We start from the raw sequence: 20,053 nt of genomic DNA on the forward strand, positions 1-20,053 counted from the left end.
TCTCACAGAAAGTAATAATTAAATGTTTATTTTATTTGTAATATATGCAAATCATTGACAGTTTTCAGAGGAGAAGTTAGACTCTTAGTTCTCAAATCAGGGCCTCCTGAGTATATCCATCTCAGTTTCCACCAATGATGTATTTTCTATTTAACATTTTGTATATTATATCATGTCCTGTTCTATGAAGGAAATATAAGAATATTAACAGAAGAATAAGTGTCACATTATGGAAATTTTGAAGTACATAGGTACATGTAAAAACAAATGTTTTGATATATTTAATATTGATTAAAATAAACATTATTTCTGATAATGAGTTTCTCTCATCATCTGATGTACCTCTCTATGGCAGAACTCAAACAGACTGTTACAAGCAAAGCAGTGAAGTTGGAGACATATTTATGTAACACTGAGTAGGATAATGGTACATTAGTTTCTCCAGAGAGAGATAAAAATATATAATTCCTACTCTAGGAAATGACCACCAATCTGAATTGATGCTGTGATTGTGGGATTTCTTATGTTAGGGTCTTTCTAATTTTTCAAATGCTGTTATTTTTAAGTGCCTAGTAGTGTTCAGTTTTCCACTTAGGAATATTAAGCAACATGATACATTTGCTCATTTTCTGGTGGCATTTCACGACTAGAAGTTTAGATTTCTTCTACATATGTCAATATGCTTATTGTAGCATTTCTGACTACACTAATGCAAATTATATTTTTAATGCAGATTTGTTTTCTTTTTCTTTTTAATTAAATTAAAACAATGTTTCTTTAGTAGGCTCTTAGCCATGGGTTGGCAGCTGATTAGAAAATTCAGTCAAATGCTTTTCTTGGTCTCTGGCCATTTTTTGGTTAACATATAGTAGATTACTAGCAATATTTATAGCTATATTCCCAATATTAAACAATGAGCCGAGGATAAATAAGTTTGTTTATGATTAAATTAGTCTTTTTTAAAATAAAGGTCTGGATTTAATTTCTATGATTTTCTCCATACAACTTAGACTGCCCCAGGATATTTCCTTCACTGTCAGGTAGGAAGCGCACCTTCTGATATCATTTGTCTTTGAAATTTAAAGGCTATGTTCATATACTGGAGACAAAACAGAAGAAAATTAATACTTTGAGAAATGACCAGTATGTCTAATAATGCTAGTTAATGTTTATTGATCACTTGTGCCAGATAAGATAAATGTATTTCATATAACAGCATATTTAATCTTGGTAGCAACTCTATGAACTAGGTACTATTAGAATACCCATTTTACTGTTGAGGAAACTGAGTCTTAGAGAGGTTAAATGACTTATCTAGTACCACATATGTACACAATAGTCCACCAAAAATAATTTCTGTTCCTCCAAACATATCCAGAGACTTTAACGGTTCCAAACCATTAAGGCGTATATAAGCAAAGATAAAGTAACTGGAAGATTAGTTACACACACACACACACACACACAATTCTAGCCTCTAATTGCAAGGGATTAGTGTTTAAATTTTTTCTCATCTGTAATAAATAAACACATTTATATTTGCATTGTTTCTGGGATGACCTGTGTTATATAACATTTTCATGATTCCGTATATATATTTTTGGAGAGAGAGAGTGTAGCTTTCTTCAGCTTCTCAGAGGGATCCATGAATACCCCCCCCCCAAAAAAACCCTCTTTTACTATATTTTCTTCTTCATTTTATGCATATTAACCACGTACATTAGATGAGAGGTTTTAGTAGAATAAATTTTATTAATATATTTCAAGCTTATTCTTTATACTTCTTATATTTTAAATTATCATACTATGAAATACCACTTTTAATTGTCATAGACGGACTACCCTTAAAATTATTAGCATTCACAAAGTATGTTTAATCTTTTCTGAAGATACAGAAAAATTAAAACATTAAATAAATCGGTATGAAAAAATGTTATAATTTATTTAGCCAAGGCATATATATTAACCAGCAGTTCTTCAAAGAGCTGACGTTGAGCAGAAGAATGTGAAAATTCAGACTAAAATTCTATCCCCTCATAAAATAAACTCTGCATGCACTTAGCCTCCAAACCTTGACCTGAACACACCTCTAGCAGAGCGAATTTTACCAGTAAATGGCTAGAACCGTCAGTATACGTTCTCAGTGTATCAGAATAAAAATAAAACTCTCAGCTGCCCTCAAACCCTTCCTCCCACCCTTCCACACCTGTTTTCAAGCTGTGGGGTCAGGATACTCAGTACTTAAAAATCACAGCTTTTTGGAAAATATGCAGGCTCCTACTTTCATCAGACGCTGCTCTCCAAACAAAAATTTTCTTAAAAATCTTCTCCTGGAAGAAAACCTTTCTTTGTATAGTTGTGCCCTCTCCTGGTGAAGGTTTCTAGACAAAGTACAAAAGGAATGTATATTTAGGCTCTTCTTTTATGTATAGTTAATTAGACCTTTAACATGAAGAGGTATATGTTTACTTTTTATATAAAATTAATCATCTCACTCCTTTAGTTTTTGAGCTACATGTTGAACAAATCAATTCCTGTAAGTCAAAGTTGAAGAACTTACTAAGACCGTGTATTCATTTTCCCTCTCCTTCCTTCCCTCCCTCTTCTTCCCCTCCCTCTCCTCCAGGAACTAGAAAATATCATCAGTCAGATGATGCATGTGGCAGAGTACCTTGAATGGGACGTCACTGAACTTAATCCAGTAGGTATAGGAATGATTTAACTGTTGGCTACATTCTAGAAGACCCCTTTCTCTTTCATCTTTTTTGCAATCCTAATATGTTACTGGCATTTGATTTTTAAAAAATTTTTATTGGAGTATAGTTGATTTACAATGTTGTGTTAGTTTCAGGTGTACAGCAAAGTGAATCAGTTATACGTATACATGTACCCACTCTTTGTTAGATTCTTTTGCCATATAGGTCATTACAGAGTATTGAGTAGAGTTCCCTGTGCTCTACAGTAGGTCCTTATTAGTTTTCTATTTTATATATAATAGTGTGTATATGTCCTTTGATAACTCTAAGTTACTATTTCTAATCAATAGCCAAAGTGGATTCTGAACAAGAAAAAGTATATGTGGTTTTCTGAAGCCCTTAGTAATAATAACTTCTGCTTTTCTTCCTCATGGAAATTAATTTGAATGGTAGTCTAATATAGGTGTAGGTGAATAGAAGCTGCTGATGACACTGCCAAGGTCATACCATGCCACAAAAAAGTCAGAACTGACATGTTTTTTATGATCGCCATGATTTTCCTTATATGGAAATAGCTAAAATATTCAATCTAAAAGAGGATGAAGGTGATTAAGAAGACGATAATGATGGTTTACTATGCACAGTGCACTGTTATCTTTGCATATGTGTTATTTAAGGCTCATAACTCTACAAGGTAGATATTACTATTTTATTCATTTTACAGATGAGGAAATTGAGACCCCCAATTTTTTTTCATTTATTTTATTAAAGTATAGTTGCTTTACAATGTTGTGTTAATTTCTACTGTACAGCAAAGTGATTCAGTTTTATATATATATATATATATATATATATATATATACACACACACACACATTCTTTTTCATATTCTTTTCCATTCTGGTTTATCACAGGATATTGAATATAGTCCCCTGTGCTATACAGTGGGACCTTGTTGTTTATCCATTCTATATATAATAGTTTGTATCTACTAACCCCAAACTCCCAATCCATCCCTCCCCACCCACCTCCTCCTTGGCAACCACAAGTCTGTTCTCTATGTCTGTGAGTCTGTTTCTGTTTTGTAGATAAGTTCATTTGTGTCATATTTTAGATTCCACATATGTGATATCATATGGTATTTGTCTCTTTGTCGGGCTTACTTCGCTTAGTATAATAATCTCTAGGTCCATCCATGTTGCTGCAAATGACATTATTTCGTTCTTTTTTTGGCTGAGTAATATTCCATTGTATATATGTACCACATCTTCTTTATCCATTCATCTGTTGGTGGACACTTAGGTCGCCTCCATGTCCTGGCTATTGTAAATAGTGCTGCTATGAACATAGGGGTGCATATATCTTTTCGAGTTATAGTTTTGTCTGGATATATGCCCAGGAGTGGTCTTGCTGGGAGACCCCAAAATGTTAGTTACTTGCCCAAAACTCTGCAGCTAGTTAAAGATCGAGCTAGGAAACTTTAATCAAATTGTTTCAAGAAATAGTATCTAACAATGCCTATAAGAGCATTAAAAACCTCTTATTTTCAATAGATTTTTACCAAAGTTACAACATTATTCAAATGTGTATTAAAACAAACATGATTCGAAACTTTTACTTTGGCCACAGGGATATTAGGGGGAGAATGTTATTGATTTTAGTTTCTCTTTGAAACCAACTAAGTTTAGCATATTGTACATTAATTAAGTAAATACAAATCAATTTTATGTAAATGGTTTACATTTTGTATGAATTCAAAGAACCTATTTAACCACATAAATTCACATTTATGCAGTCAACAGCATGGTAATGGCATGATTATGTGAGAGGAGCAGTCTGATAGCTTTTCCCTTGCTTTGCAAACTAATGCGGTTAAAGGACAACAAAGTCAACGCAATGTCATGGAAAGGGAGGGAGAGCACCGTTCTTACTGGGATTAGGGTTTTCCAAGTTTTAACTCAGCTGATTTTTCTTTTCCCTTTTTTTATTTTTGAACATGGAAACGCACATGCTGTGCACATGATGAGTGGCGGGTATCATTAACAAAATTGCAGTTTGCATATGGACTAATAAAGTAGATGGTAACGTATTTAATTCTAAGAATACCGCTTGATTCATCTTAATACTATTTTCACTGAAATCAAAGGACTCATAAGTTCTGCTGCCTTTTCTGGTTATGTTAATGTAAAACACAACATTGTAAATGTAAAAGACACATGCACCCCTATGTTCATGTGCATATAATTCACCTATCAATCAAGGCTCTTGTCCTCACGGGAGTAACAGAGGGAAGGGGGTCTTTTTCAATCAGCTTTGAAAGCAGAAGGAGGCACCACCACATCACCGTATTTGGCGGTGGGGGGTTTGAGAAAAGAGGGATCTGGATGCTCTAAAGAAGGAACAGTTAGTGGTTGGGCAGTCTAATTAGGACAAATACCTACTGGAAAATACAAATAAAAAGCTATATAGCATTATTAGTCATTTGTGACACATACTGACAAGTTTGCCCTTTCTGTGGGCAGTATAAAGAGTAAAGATAAAAGACTTGGCTGTTTGCTGTCATAGTAACTGCCTCATTCTGCCTGATGATTCAGCAGCTCTCCCCATTTTAAACACATGTGTACATTTGTACACGTTGTCTGACTCCTGGTAAGTTTGCATAATAACTAAAGAGAATTGTACATTTCAGGTTGATGGCTCAGGGTAGACTGAGATGCCCTTGAAGGGAGTTTTTAAAAACTAACCCAGGTTCTACCATTAGATTTATTAAGTACAATATGAAAGTATCAGCCCTCTGAAACAAACACTCTGTGTTTTACATCTCTCCTCATTTGTTCATTTCTACTAGTTCATCAGAGTGTCTTCAAGGGGGAGGGCCTTTTAATGAGACCTTATGCCATTTTGCCCAATTCTAAATGTCTTTCAGTGTTGAGTGTAATGAAATAATTATTTCAACATCACTTTGTTCCAAAGAGTCTCTTTCTGCTACCTATAGATAAGTTTGTTTCAATGAAGGAAAATAATCTGATTTTCAAAAACTTCCTGAGGAAAGACACCAATCCACTAAGTTCAGGGATGTTGAGGCAAATAATACTTCTGTCCACATATCAAGTTATTCCATTTATTGCACCTTTTCAGATTTTTCTTCTAATGCTCTCTGTATTTCTTTCTTTTTTCAAATTGATTAAAAGTTACATATTAGATAAAGGTGGTGAGTTACTTCCTTCACTGGATTCTACCATGTTTGTCACTTTCGTGCCATTAGATGGGAGGTACTTTGCCTTCCCAGCAGCCAAGGGTAATATGTTTGGGTAATATATATTAGCAAATATAATTTCTGCTAATATAACACTAACAACACCTATATTACACTTACTATATATGCTAGATACTCTTCAAAGATACTTATAATGTATTAGCACCTTTGACCTCACAACAACCCTTCGAATTAACAACTAATATTAGCACTATGCAGCCGAGAGATAAATATATTACAAACAGACACTACGGAGAACATTTTAGAACACTCTGTGTAAGTCTTCCTTAGAAAAGAAATCTAATCAAAAAATTATTTGATTGTTTAACTTCTTGGCTCCATTAAGTTCTGATAGGCAATTAAAAGCAACTTAATTCCTCCGCCCCACACCACTTAGCAAAGAATTATTTCAGCTCTTTGCCATGAAGTTAATTTGGTCTGTCATTATCTGGCATATATTTGAATTTAAAAAAATAATCTAGAGAAAGCAATTAAAGATCACTTTCATGCTTAGAGATACCTTCTTGTTTAAGCTGTACCATCCAGTGACAAAATATTAAAAAGTTAAGCATTTATTTATAAAAGTTGATCAGTGTAAGTAGTCAGGTTCTCGAAATCATAGCAAAGCTACTGTATGCTCAATAATAGGATTAACATGGTACCGAGTTATTTAGATATTTACCTCATCTCTCTACTTAGTTGCTAGTCACAGTTTATTATAACTAATTCAGTGCAATACTTTGTTGTGTCATATGAAATTTATTTTATTGACTTATTTCAAGTTTTTCCTCATCTCCTCTTCTCCAGATCCTTCATGAAATGATGGAAGAAATTGACTATGATCATGATGGAACAGTCTCTCTGGAGGAATGGATTCAAGGAGGCATGACAACCATTCCACTTCTTGTGCTCCTGGGCTTAGAAAATGTAAGCATTTACACAGAGGGGGTGGCCTGGTGGTAAGTCAGTGGGGTTCTCTCTTATACATTTTGATTATAAATTCATCTGGCTATTTTCTACCATTAAGTATATAGTGAGTGCCTGCTTCTTCTAAATACGTATGTCACAGTACAAGTTAACAATAACTCCTTGTATAGTAATACTTGCCACGAATATATTAATTCATTTTAGGTATTACCGTATTATTTAATACCTAATCTCTCTCTTTTTTTCCACTATTTAAAGTGCAATCTTGTTAAAAAAAACATTGACCTTATTTTATCTAATGCAAGAAACATCCCAGTGTTATTGCATTCTGTGGTTCCTGCGGTGCTCCATCCCATTCTGTACTCCCCCTCCCCATGAAGATGATCTGTTTTATTGATAACTGAACCCATACTTGGAGGAGCCAATTATATATAGAGGTGGTTGAGTATATATGCATGTGTGTGTGTGTGTGTGTGTGTGTAAATGTTTTCCTTACATATCAACAGTCTGTCAAAGTTCTTCCTTCTAAGCCTGTCGAAGTTTTCTTATATCAGTGCCTCCAGTGGTAATTAAAACTGGTGGTTTGGGGAATAAAGTAGATCAACATAAGATCAGAATGTGATATGATGGTGACTTTGAGCCCAAATCTTGCTGCCCCGGCTTGGTGTGAATTTTAGTAATAGTTCATTTAAAAATCCAATGAGTCAACGCTAGATTTTTATACTTAGCTTAATAAATAAGAATTAATTATAACATGAGTATAGTAAAATTTATACTTAGATTCAAAGAGCATTACTGATGGAAAGCACCCTGACACATAGAATATTTAGAGTTTTGAGATGCAAGAATGTAATGTCCACCACTCTGCTGCTGACCTCCACATTTTTCATACTTCCTGTTACCAGCAATAACGATTTTTCAGATTCAAGACTATACCACAGTTAGTCAAGATACCAATTTTTTTTAAAGACAGTTCTCAAGAGATCTTGCAGTCTGTGTTTGTAAAACATGTGAGAGTATATAAAAATAGGTTTGTACATATTTACATATGGGTTTGGGAATATATAAATGGGTTTCAGATGGTTCAGTTTGTCTCCAGTTCACCTGGATCTTCAAATTCGTTTACATTCAGGTTAATCTTAGCCTTCATGAGGCCCATGGGATTTTAGGCATGGTCAGAGGAAGGAAAAGAAAAATTACTAATAGATGATAAATAGGAAATTACCCTTAAAGTAAATAATTTATTAAAACAAAGTTAATATAGACCTTATTGTTAATAGATACATATTTCTACATTTTGCAAATTAATGAAGCAATACTTCTTGTATCTGATGTTCTTATACTATATATAACCTAATATCTTTTGTAATAACTTACTATATATCTCTGTATCATAAATATGTGTTTATTGTTTAATATACCTTCTGTCAAAAGCATATGTAAATCAGACTGTTGGGAGAAAACAGAAAGAAAACTGACTAAATGTTAACTTTGTAAGGTTTGGTGTATATTCTATACTGAAAAATAGTTGACAAATGACTATTCAAGAAATTCTATTCATAATGGTTCCCAAAGGGAATTTTATATTTTTAAAGCTAAAATGTTTTTATTCTAAATATTTGTGGAAATTCTTGTATGAGAGAATGAAAGAAGTAAGTAAATCATTTGGTAGTTGAGGGTTGGACAGGAAAGTACAGAAATGGAGATATAGTCATCTATATTTTTAATATCACAGAAAGATTTTGAAATAATGTTTTCTTTTGGAAAATATTGCTTACAAATTCTTTACTTTTATTCATAAATACAGATATTTGTGAAATTATGAAAATAGCATTGGTAAATATAGTCCACAAATCTATGTGGATTTAACTAAAAATATTTTAAACAAATACAATATACCTCATCAGTTTCTAGTGTAGCAGTAACTTTATTTCAACGGAATGACAATTCTTTGCCATTAATGTCCATCAGGTTAATGATACATAATTTACTTTATATTCATATTCTTAGATTTATATTTTATGTTTTTCGTTAAAAGATTTTTTTTTGGAGCTTAATAGGAGAAATCGATTCAGGGTTTCAAAGAAACCCAAGCTGTGTTCCAAAGTTGTGTTCCCAGTGATGGCCACTAGATGGCAGGGCTACATTGTTTAACATTTGTAGATCAACTTGAATATGAGATTGGATGGTTCCCCTGTGAAGAACAATTCTGAGAGTATTTTCTTCACTTCTTAAAAAAAGAATAAGTCAATAATGTTTTTAAAATTGGCTTTTAATAAAATGGAAAAGCTATGTAATTATGATCACAAATCAGAGCATCTATTTGTTAAGAACAGCTTTTTAATTCCCAGGCATGGTAAGTGTTTTACAAACTAGTAATGACACAATGACAACTGAGTGATGAGGGCCTTTTTTAGTAATTGAGATTTATTTCCTTTTCTGTAGGCAGTAAATGTGTTTTGTTATTACCTGTAGAGAATTTGATTCATGGTGCCATTCCCTCCTACTCCGCCCCCCACTTTTGCTTATGAGATTGGAAATCTAGAAGCTTTAGGTTGAATTCAGCCATTTATTGTGAGGCCTGTCTTGTTATCCTTGTCCTATATATTCTTGGCTATTGTCAATTATGAGCTCAGGGAGTAGATGCTAATTGATAGTGCGTGTTAAATACCACAGTGTATTTGAAAGTGACCTTGGTGTATTAGCCCAATTACCCAGATAAGAATATTGCCCTGGGAGAGCAGTCCTCACGTGACATGTAAGGTAGAGCAGTTGTGATTTTATTGTAGTTCATTTTTCTCCATCAACAGAATTTTTTAAAGTACTCTATTTTACCTAATACCCATTGTGGTGCCAGGATCAGAATTGTAGTTTATCAGAACCTGATTCTTTATCAAATGCTAGGGAGTAGAAGTCATTTTATTTCTCTTACAAGAAGTCCTTCAAACTTCATGAGACCCAGTATGAAATGGCATAGTCTCTTACATCTGAAGTAAAATCGAGTATTTGGGTGGCATATGTGATTTTGATTACAGTTAAAAATTTATGCCTGAGACTTGCTCATTCTTCCTTCAGCATTCATCTCAGTGAAGAATTGCTTTTTAAAAAAACCTTATTTTGAATGAAAATGTTTTTCTTTTTTAAATAACTGTATCTAGCAATAAACTCTGCTCTAGTGATTGGCAAACTTTGCCTGTAAAAGGGCAGATAATAGTTTAGGCTTTGTGGGTCATAAGGTCTCTGTTGCAACTGCTGGACTCTGCCACTGCAGTGCAAAAGCCACCACAGACAGCACCTAAATGACAGAGCAGGGCTGTGTTCCAATAAAACTTTATTTACAAAAACAGCTTGCTGGCCATGTTTGACCCAAGGGCCATAGTTTTGCTGACCCCCAAGTTATTCTGTCATTAATCTGTCATACAAACAGAATGAGTGTTAACTGTTTTTAAATTATCTTGGAAAGAGAAATCTGATTTTTTTTTTTTTAATTTAGCTCAATTAGACCACCCCAGCAAGACATAAGGACTAATGAAGAGATAGTAGAGTGGCAGTGAACGTTATCAAATTGGCCTTCACCCTGGCTTGATTATTAACTAACTAGGTCATTTTTTGCCAGTCATCTTATCTGGACATGTACAAAGAAATTAGTCAGGAATATCCCTTTCCTTTTCTGATATTCTCTCAGTTCAAACATTTGTTTTCCTCGATGAACAGGATAATTAGTAATGCTCCAATTCCTGAAATCTGTAATCTTGGATCATTATTAGGTTTTTCAAGGAAAATTCCTGAATTCATATTATCATAAAAACAGGAATACACATTTAAATAGGATCCTGGCTTAAAATAAGGATACCTTCACTTCTTAGTCTTGGATTGTTGGGCCCAAATCTGGCCTGTATGATTTTTGAAAGGTTATGTATGTTGATTTCACTATATGTTCTCAGAGTCCTGGTCTTTAATCCCTATATATAGTTTAAACTTTGCCATTGATTGAAATGTTTTAGGATACATTTTTTTGCCTGATTCAATAAAGTAGGAGTAATTCTTTGGTTTGCTTCCTGATTTCTGATGAAATGTGTCCCTTGATGAGTATGATGGAAAGCAGAAGATGATGTATTCTTAATAGACTAAGCTATATTTGGAAAACTAATGTTTCACACTCTATTTTTTTTTTTAATTTAATTTGGTTAAGATGTTGTTCTGCTGTTTGCACAATCTAGAAAGGAGTTATTAAGCTGGATAAATGCAACAATTCTTGAGATTCCACACTGGGTCACTCAAGGAAAATAACCACGTGATGTTACTGACAGTTGAAATGGCATTTGAACCTTAAGGCTATTAGGGTCTGAGCCTGACTTCAGAAAGTGGGATCTGGAGATGGGCAGTTGATTGCAGCTCCACTCAGAATTTTACAACTTCTCTCTGCATTCTCTTTTCTCAGGCCTGATATAGTTCATCTTTTTGTCTAAAAGAACAGTTTCTTTCATATCATTATAATTTTTTGGAGACCTTGAACAGAAATGTATGGTAATTTAATGGCACTTATTATTTCTTGAGTTGGGATCCATTTGCGACCTTAGCTCTTCTATGTGTCATAAGTGAAGTCAGTTGAAACAGGGACCTGGCTAGGCAGGGGGATGGGAGCATTTTGGCTGTGACATCAGTGAAATTTCTCCTTGAGGTCTTTTGGAAAAAATGATATTATTTACAACAGCCCTAGTTCACTTGAACACTGTCTGCAATCTTGGAGGTATTTACGGAAAAAACTAAAACTTTAGAAACCACTAAGATAATGAAATCGTTTTCAATATTTTCCAAAGAGCATTCTTCCCTTCAAAGCCTCCTTTTGACTTACAGGGGATTAGAAGGCGAGGAAGACCCTGGCACTCCCTCTCTGTGTTAATTTGCCTGTGTTTCATTAAACATTTCTCTGACACATGCACAGAACTGAACTGCTTCATTAGAAAATACAGTGTTTACTAAATATCAGGAATACATTTTTATTAAGAGTAATGTCTGGTAATGAAAAAACCAGGAGAACACAACTTTTATGAAATAAAGTATCATAAACCTACAAACATCCGTCTCAGATCTTTTGGCTGAAACACTGGGATGTTACACAACTCAACCCAATGATGGTAATAATATTTGCTGTTTATATAACACCAGTCTTCTGAGGAGCTAAATTGACTTCACAGGTATTGCATAATGAAACCTCACACCATGGCCCGGGTGAGGAAAGTGGTTACTTTCATTTTATTTCATTTTATTAGAGAGGAAAATAAGAAAGGTGAAATGGCTTATCCACATTTTCATCAGAGGCCAGGAATCAAGCCTTCCAGATTCCCTCTTCATTGCTTTTTTTATAAAAATGAATTCCTCTCTATGACAATAAATATTTATTTGCAATGGAAGTACTAAGAGGTGTATGCTCTGCTGGCTGATAGAACGTAGTAAGGCACAGTGTCTCCCCCTTCCCCAGTAAGTTTACCATCTAAATAAGACAAACAAGACAAGACATGAAAATACATAGCGTTGGCGTTTAATTTGCGCTGCTTAGAAGTAGTTGGCTCCTGGTTTCAATTTCTTCTCTTGAAGTCACATACATATTTCATCCTCTGAATATTCTGGCAATGTATCCGGCTAAGAGCTATAAAGTGATTTAATTTGTTTTTTGGTAGAGCATTTTATGTCGGGGTAATGGATTTGTGCATCAGTGGCAGCCTGTAACATGGCTAAGTGTTCTGATTGACAGAACACCCACGTTCAGACTTGTTTATTTTTTGATAAGGAAAATGCCAGCTAACTTAGTCCATATGTGCTCTTCAACAGGAGGAGGCTTATTCACATGTAATGGACACTCATTTCAAAATAAAATGACAAGGCTTATGAGAACAGTAATACATATGAAAATTAAATTTTCTTTTCTCCTTTTCACTTAAAAATGTCTTTTTAAGCATTAATCTAATTATTTAAACTAACGCTTAATGCTAACTTTATCAATATATTTTTAAAAAATTAACCTCTTTAACTTTTAACATCAGGGTATCTTATTCTTATTTGAAGGAATAGAAATTTTAAAACATAGATGTTTGGAAGCTATAGCAAAATTAAACAAATATATAAAGCATTCCATTCACATAATAAAGACACTAGAAATCATATGACTTGAGCAGACCAGAACTGGATTCAGAAATTACTATAAAATCTATTTCTTAAGCTTTGGAAAAAAAACCTGAAACACCATTGTCTTCTGAGGTCCCCTCCGTGGCACCTTCTGCAGAAGTGCTTTTGCTGAGAACTTGTTAGTTCTTTGTCCGGAAAATGAAGCTGAGCATTGTCAAGAACCATGAAGGGTCTGAGAGTTACCCTACTTGCAGGTGAACAAGTGAGCTTGCCACAGTTCCATGGGTGCTGGCAGAGGACATGAGTGCCTGGGTCAGAAACAAAAACTTGTTTACTCACAGCAAAGAAGCAATAGGAGCTTCATATCTGAGCTCGTTCTCCTGGCCCATGAAGTCTCTTAGGGGTGATGGAGAGAGGTCCAAGTAATTGCCTGGCACAGCATCAGAGCTCAGAACCCCTGGCTTGGGGAAACTAAATCTTTTATAATACGCAGTAAACAAACTTGCTAAACCTTTGCTTAGAAGGGAGAAATTATCTTTATTATACCGGACAGTAAGGAAACCTGCCCTCTGCACATCTCTGTTGTGCAAGGCTGTATGTTATTCAAACACCTTTGAAAAGATAACCTGGAGAAAAGGACAGTTCTTCTGCTTACAAAATGTGCAGAAATTCAAGAGACCCATGGAGAATTATCTCCCAGAAAGCATTTTCATTAATGTTTCATATTATGATGCAAATTTGACATTTCTGGTTCTAATGTAGGAATTAGTTACTGTGGATTTAATTGGGTACTTCAAATCTGGTGGTTTATCTCTTGATTGGGAATAGGAAAAAGTAGTTAGGAAGCATTATTATTAATATTTTATTATCCAGAGAAACAAGATGATCTGGACATGTTTATACTGTCTCACTACCACAGAATTTGTATTAGTGCCCCAGCACATAATAGGTGCTCAAAAAAGTATTAGCTTAATGTGTTCTAAGAAGTATGGCAACTTGACTAACCTGAAAAACCATGACCTGCAGTGGTTTCTATAGAATACCAATAAATGATGTCTAAAATTAATCTGAGTTTGATATAGTTTGGTATATGATGTACAAGGACTACATGTTAATACAGGAAATGATGGTAATAAAAGTAATGATGTATAATAACTTCATTTAATATCTTCACCTCCTTGTAAGGAATCTTGAGCATCATATTATTTCATTTTACTTCAATCTTAAACAATGTATCTAATAGAGAATAGCTATTATAATATTATATAGGGTTTTACTTAGAAGAATAAATAATAATTACAGTTGTTTTGCTAAAATGTGAATTAATTGAACTCAAGGTTTTTTTGTGGCAAATAATGATAGAGATGTTATAAGTAAATACAGTAATACAGTTTTAATATTTTTGCCATCTTTCCATGAGATTAAAATGATTCATATTTTGTAATATCATGAATATCTTGAATATCTAGAATATCATGAATAACTTACTTTTAAGTCATTCTTTCCCATCCCATCCCACCCTTCTACCTCCTTATAAGAGCTAACCACCATCATGAAATTTGCATATTCCTACTATTAAGCAAGGGTTAGCATATTCTGCCAAGGTTTTCATCTCTCAGAATTTTCCACTCAAGAGTATTTTCTCTTCCTTTATTCACTTATTTGTTTATGGAATTGTGCTAGGAGTAAAGTATACAGAGGTGAGGCAAACGCGCCTCTGTTCTGAGGAGTGCTCGGTTTGGCGGACGGTTATGATGGTTGGGACCTGCTGTTGAACTGTTGATATTAGGCAAGAATTTGTGGGTTACTATAGCATCTGATATTTGTTAGCAGGATCTCATTCCACTAGAGCACATGTGGTTTTCTAGACTCTGTGGCAATCTTGGAGAAAGTCAGGGATGAAATAACAGATTGTCTTCAAATGCTTCAGTCCAGCTCTGAATTTTATTGGCACTTACATATTCCACTGTTTACTTCATTAAGTGAAATCTTTTTCTCTTGCGTCCTGTGCAGAATGTGAAGGATGACGGACAGCATGTGTGGCGACTCAAGCACTTTAACAAACCTGCCTACTGCAATCTTTGCTTGAACATGCTGATCGGCGTGGGGAAGCAGGGCCTCTGCTGCTCCTGTGAGTATGTTTGCTTTGCCCGGATGTCATCACCTCTGGTGAGGAGGGGTTGATTTCACGGAATAGTCCTATTTGTAGACGGAGTTAAGACCTGACCCTTCCCGTACCTATGATTTATCTTTCCATGAAGTATGTTTCTGAAGGTTTAGATCACTCTAGTTTTAACTTTCTTCAATTTTGGAAAACCTTCTCCTTGGAAAAGAAATAAGGACATTTCCCAATTCACTAGCCATTTGCTTTCCACTGTAGTTTAATTTATTCATGATTCCCATTTCTTCTGGGAGTATTATGAAAATATCCATTGGTCTCTCATATTTATATCTTATGCATATTTGTCTTTTTTCCCTCCCTAAGTTATCGCTTTATTCACATTGTCTTCCTATAATGAGCTAATTCCTTTCAGTCTTTTAAAAATAATTAATTGATTATCAGTTTCCATTCAAACTAAGAAATCACAAGGAATACAAACTAATCTTATACCTCAGGCACATGATTCTTAATTCTATCACAAAGAAAATCTAATATATGGTTAATGGATATTAGAACCCAAAATGTTGCCAGTTCATGAATTGTGGCCATTATTTTTATTTCGGTACACTTATCTTTACAATATTTATTTTATTCTATGGCATACTTTCCGGTAGTATATGTAACAATTAATTTATAAAAGGCACGTAAGAAGTTTTAAATAAACAACATGTGTGCCTGAGGAACTTTTGCATTCCCTGATGCCTCTGTTAAAACAGAGGGAATATTGAGTCCTCCTCACTAAAGTGTGACTTTGTCTTGGTCCAGCACGTGGTCCATCCACACCCTTTTCTGCAGTGTATGGAGTTACTGAAATTGTCAAGTTTATTAGACACATCCCATTTTCGTGCATTTATATTAAATCTAATTTTTTACCTGGCTTCCATATAATACATAATTTTCAGATATTATTTTTAGCTAACAGCTTCTTTGGTAACATATTTGGGAGTTGACTTTCTCTCAGATGTTTTATTTCACATTAAAAACCATACTGTAGGTACACTTTTAAGTGATTTCTTACATGTTTAAGGATTTTAATAAAGTTACATAAAATTACCTCGTGCCACTTTAGAGGGCAGTTTCTGGTGGCCACATTTAAAAGACTGTTTATACCAGAACATTCGCCATGTACAAAGGAAGTAATTTGTTTTCAAAGTTTTATTATTTTTAAGGAAAATAATTTTTCATGGTACTTTCTATTGATGGGAGCTTATGAAACAAAATGGTAATTCTCATATAATATGGGCAATATCATATAAGAGTGAGAATCTTGCTCACAAATTTTAACTGATTCGTGTGGCAAATGTAATACTCAACATTATTGCCAATATGGAAGAGAAGAGAAACTGTGTTTTCTTCCTCAGTGTTGCCAAGGAAATCACAGATGTAGATACTTGGGAATAGTTTTACCATATAAATATTGTATTTTCATTCTAACTTCATGCAGTGGTTAATTTTTGTTTGTTATATTGAGAGAGCTACCTGGTTGTTTTTTACTTAATTTTTATTCTATGTATTTATGCATTTAGAATTCTTAATTTGAAACCAGTGTTTTATTAAAGAATATCTGTATATGACCCTGAGTTATATTGAGAATCAAGCCATGAAGTAATTTAAAGATGCCAATAAAGTGTACGTGTTGGTTTTTTTATATACATTATACATTTTATATACACACACATATATATGTTTGTACATGTGTTTCTATACATATTTGCAGATACATATAAAATTTTGCATATATATATATATATATATATATATATATATATATACATACATACAATATGCTGCCCAACAAAGGTTGTTCCTTTTGGACAAACGGTGCCATGATGGCAATGAGGGATGAAGTTTAACTGAAGGCCTGGCATGTATGATGAAATCTATTCTCTGGAAATAGACTAATCAGCCATTTAAGGTTTAGATAAATCAATAGACAAAATAGCATAAACTCATGGGCTTTTATTCTCATGCCCGCCAGCTGCTCTCATGCCTATACTTTGTAAAATATAGATCTCTTCCTTCTAGCAAATGACACCAAGCCGTTTGGCAGTCATCAATTTGTCTTTAGTATGTTTGTCATCTGGGAATTATTGTGAAAAATTTGAGTGAGGCCTGATTTAATTAAGCATTTCCTGCTATTGCCATGATAGAGGAGTCTTGGTTTTTCACATGCATAATATTTCCTGTACTAATTGGCCTTTTGTATTCCATGGTAAAAACAGTCGAGCTGGACTTTTCCTTGATGTGGCTGATTGGATTGATTAGGGAGCAGCGGCTATGAAACGAGCTTCTGTTAATGTCATTCTTTCTGTATAAAACTGCAATCAGGGCCAGGATTAGCTCTGAATTTGTGTACATGTTTCCTTTCAGTTTGCAAGTACACCGTCCATGAGCGCTGCGTGGCTAGAGCACCTCCTTCTTGCATCAAGACTTACGTAAAGTCCAAGAAGAACACTGATGTAAGTGTGTGGCCATGCTTGCTTTTTGAGGGTGGTGTTTATGGATGCCTCCTCTTACCACAGTGCTTTTGTTGTGTTCTAGGTGATGCATCATTACTGGGTTGAAGGCAACTGCCCAACCAAGTGTGATAAGTGCCACAAAACGGTTAAATGTTACCAGGGCTTGACAGGACTGCATTGTGTTTGGTGTCAGATCACAGTGAGTAACATCGAAGGATAAATCTCTAGCATTCACTCACGATGAAGATGGTATATCCCATGTTCTCTGATGAGTCCTATCCTGGAAGGCCATCCTGAATTTTAGACTAAGTCCATGTTAGCGTAAATTCATGGAGGCCTCTTATATCATGTGTGGCTCCCAAAGGGATAAATGTCAAGGTCAGATTTGTCCCCATAGAATCGAGAATTTTAGAGCTAGTGACAACCTTAGAGATAATACTGTCATAAGGTGTTCAATCTGTGCTCCATGGAGTTCTAGGAGCTGCCAGGAAGGTAACCAGACACCATGGCTGTGGGTGGGCAGTGAGCCTGGGATACTGACTGTGTAGAACTCAGCTATCCCTCTGCCCGGAAACACTATTCTGGTAAAATTTTCTATTCTACATGTTCTAAATTTATTCCAATCATAGAACCTATGGGCTTAAAAAGGGTAGAACAATGAATAATGTGGTACAAAGACAATTTTATATAGTGAGGACACTAAGACCAAGAAAAATCTATGCAAATCATCAATGACCACATGACTAGGTAGAGATGCAAGTGGGTCCATATTTTAGTTCTCGATGCTTCTAAGAACTCATTTAACCCTTCTTTACAACATGGTGTTGCCTTGCTCCTTTAGTTAAATCATAAATTGAGGGATAACAGATATGGATGTAAACGCTAGTCATAAATGGTATTGACAATCGAGAAAGAAGAGGTCACTTGGTCTTTCCCAGGAAATCTTAGCACTCTACCTAGTTTGCTTAATTGTCAAAGCTGCTTCAAGTAACTTCTGGAATAAATGCAGTTGTTAGATGGTACCTCTAGTGTTTCATGTTGTACTTCTGGAAATTAATTAGAACGCACATTTTTAAGAATAGCCATTTTTTACAATTTGGTACAAAAACGTTTATGGGGCTGGGTTTTTTCCCCCATCAGTTTTGTTTTCTTTTTACAGCTAGTGTATGAGTCACCTTGTTATAGGACAAATTATTCTTGCTTTTGTGGGAATAAAACAGTAGGGAGCGTTGTTTCAGTTAAGCAGACACGTTTCTCTGTAGTGCCCCTCAACACCCCTCCCCAACACACACGCCATTTAAAAATTTTTCTTAAACACACACACACACATACACACAGGATAATGAGAAAAACAAACTGTGACTTGCATTTCAAAAGTACAATTAAGTACTCTTTTAAAATGAACGCATTTTCTTCAGTCATTTTCAGCTATTACTCGGTTAAATTATATTTACATTTGAAATTTCCTCAATTATGAAAGACAGTTTTATTTTTTTAAAGTGTTTGGTTATTGTAATAAAACGTCTAACAATGATTTAAGTTACACATAGAAATTACTTAAACATGTTGCATTCTCAGTTTTAAGAAGACCACAACTATTTCATTTTTTTAAAATTTTGGGCCATTAAAAAATATTAGTTTTCTTTTTTTTTTCTTGCTAAGCATCTGTAAAAATATTTCGGATTTTTTTCTGATATTGTAGGAGCCTGTTCCTCTTACTTTCCCCATAAAGTGCATCTTTCATTAGTTATATCTTTACTATAAACTGAAGTTAGAGAATATCAGAATTTATTTCTTCGTTGTATTTCACGTTATTTTGCCATCCTTCATACATTTCAAGTGTAATGTTTTAGATCTGTTATTTTCTTTCCTATTTTTATTTCTTTAAAGTTTGAATGCTCTAAAAATATGCATTGCTGGGCTTTCCCGGTGGCGCAGTGGTTAAGAATCTGCCTGCCAGGGCTTCCCTGGTGGCGCAGTGGTTAAGAATCCGCCTGACAATGCAGGGAACACGGGTTCGAACCCTGGTCCGGGAAGATCCCACATGCCACGGAACAACTAAGCCTGTGTGCCACAACTCCTGAGCCTGCGCTCTAGAGCCCGCGAGCCACAACTACTGAAGCCTGTGCTCTAGAGCCCATGAGCCACAACTACTGAGGCCGTGCGCCACAACTACTGAGCCTGCGCTCTAGAGCCTGCGAGCCACAACTACTGAGCCTGTGGGCCTAGAGCCCGTGCTCCGCAACAAGAGAAGCCACCATAATGGGACACCTGCACACCGCAACAAAGAGTAGCCCCAGCTCGCCACAACTAGAGAATGCCTGCGTGCAGCCACAAAGACCCAACGCAGCCAAAAAATAAATAAATAAAATAAATAAATTTAGGAAAAAAAAAAAAAAAAGAATCTGCCTGCCTATGCAGAAGACAT

At 34.9% G+C, this 20,053-nt stretch overlaps 1 protein-coding gene across 2 annotated transcripts in view; it reads left to right on the forward strand.

Annotated features, from left to right (window-relative positions):
* Positions 1–20,053, forward strand: part of DGKB (diacylglycerol kinase beta) — a 645,545-nt gene that overhangs the window by 142,686 nt on the left and 482,806 nt on the right. For both annotated transcript variants that reach the window (XM_061197732.1, XM_061197733.1), the window contains exons 7-11: positions 2,627–2,701; positions 6,760–6,879; positions 15,019–15,136; positions 17,537–17,625; positions 17,708–17,824. In XM_061197732.1, coding sequence (XP_061053715.1) covers positions 2,627–2,701; positions 6,760–6,879; positions 15,019–15,136; positions 17,537–17,625; positions 17,708–17,824 — 519 coding nt within the window. The remainder of the gene's footprint in view (positions 1–2,626; positions 2,702–6,759; positions 6,880–15,018; positions 15,137–17,536; positions 17,626–17,707; positions 17,825–20,053) is intronic.

This window comes from Eubalaena glacialis, chromosome 8, assembly GCF_028564815.1.
Source record: "Eubalaena glacialis isolate mEubGla1 chromosome 8, mEubGla1.1.hap2.+ XY, whole genome shotgun sequence".
Classification (NCBI taxonomy): Eukaryota; Metazoa; Chordata; class Mammalia; order Artiodactyla; family Balaenidae; genus Eubalaena; species Eubalaena glacialis.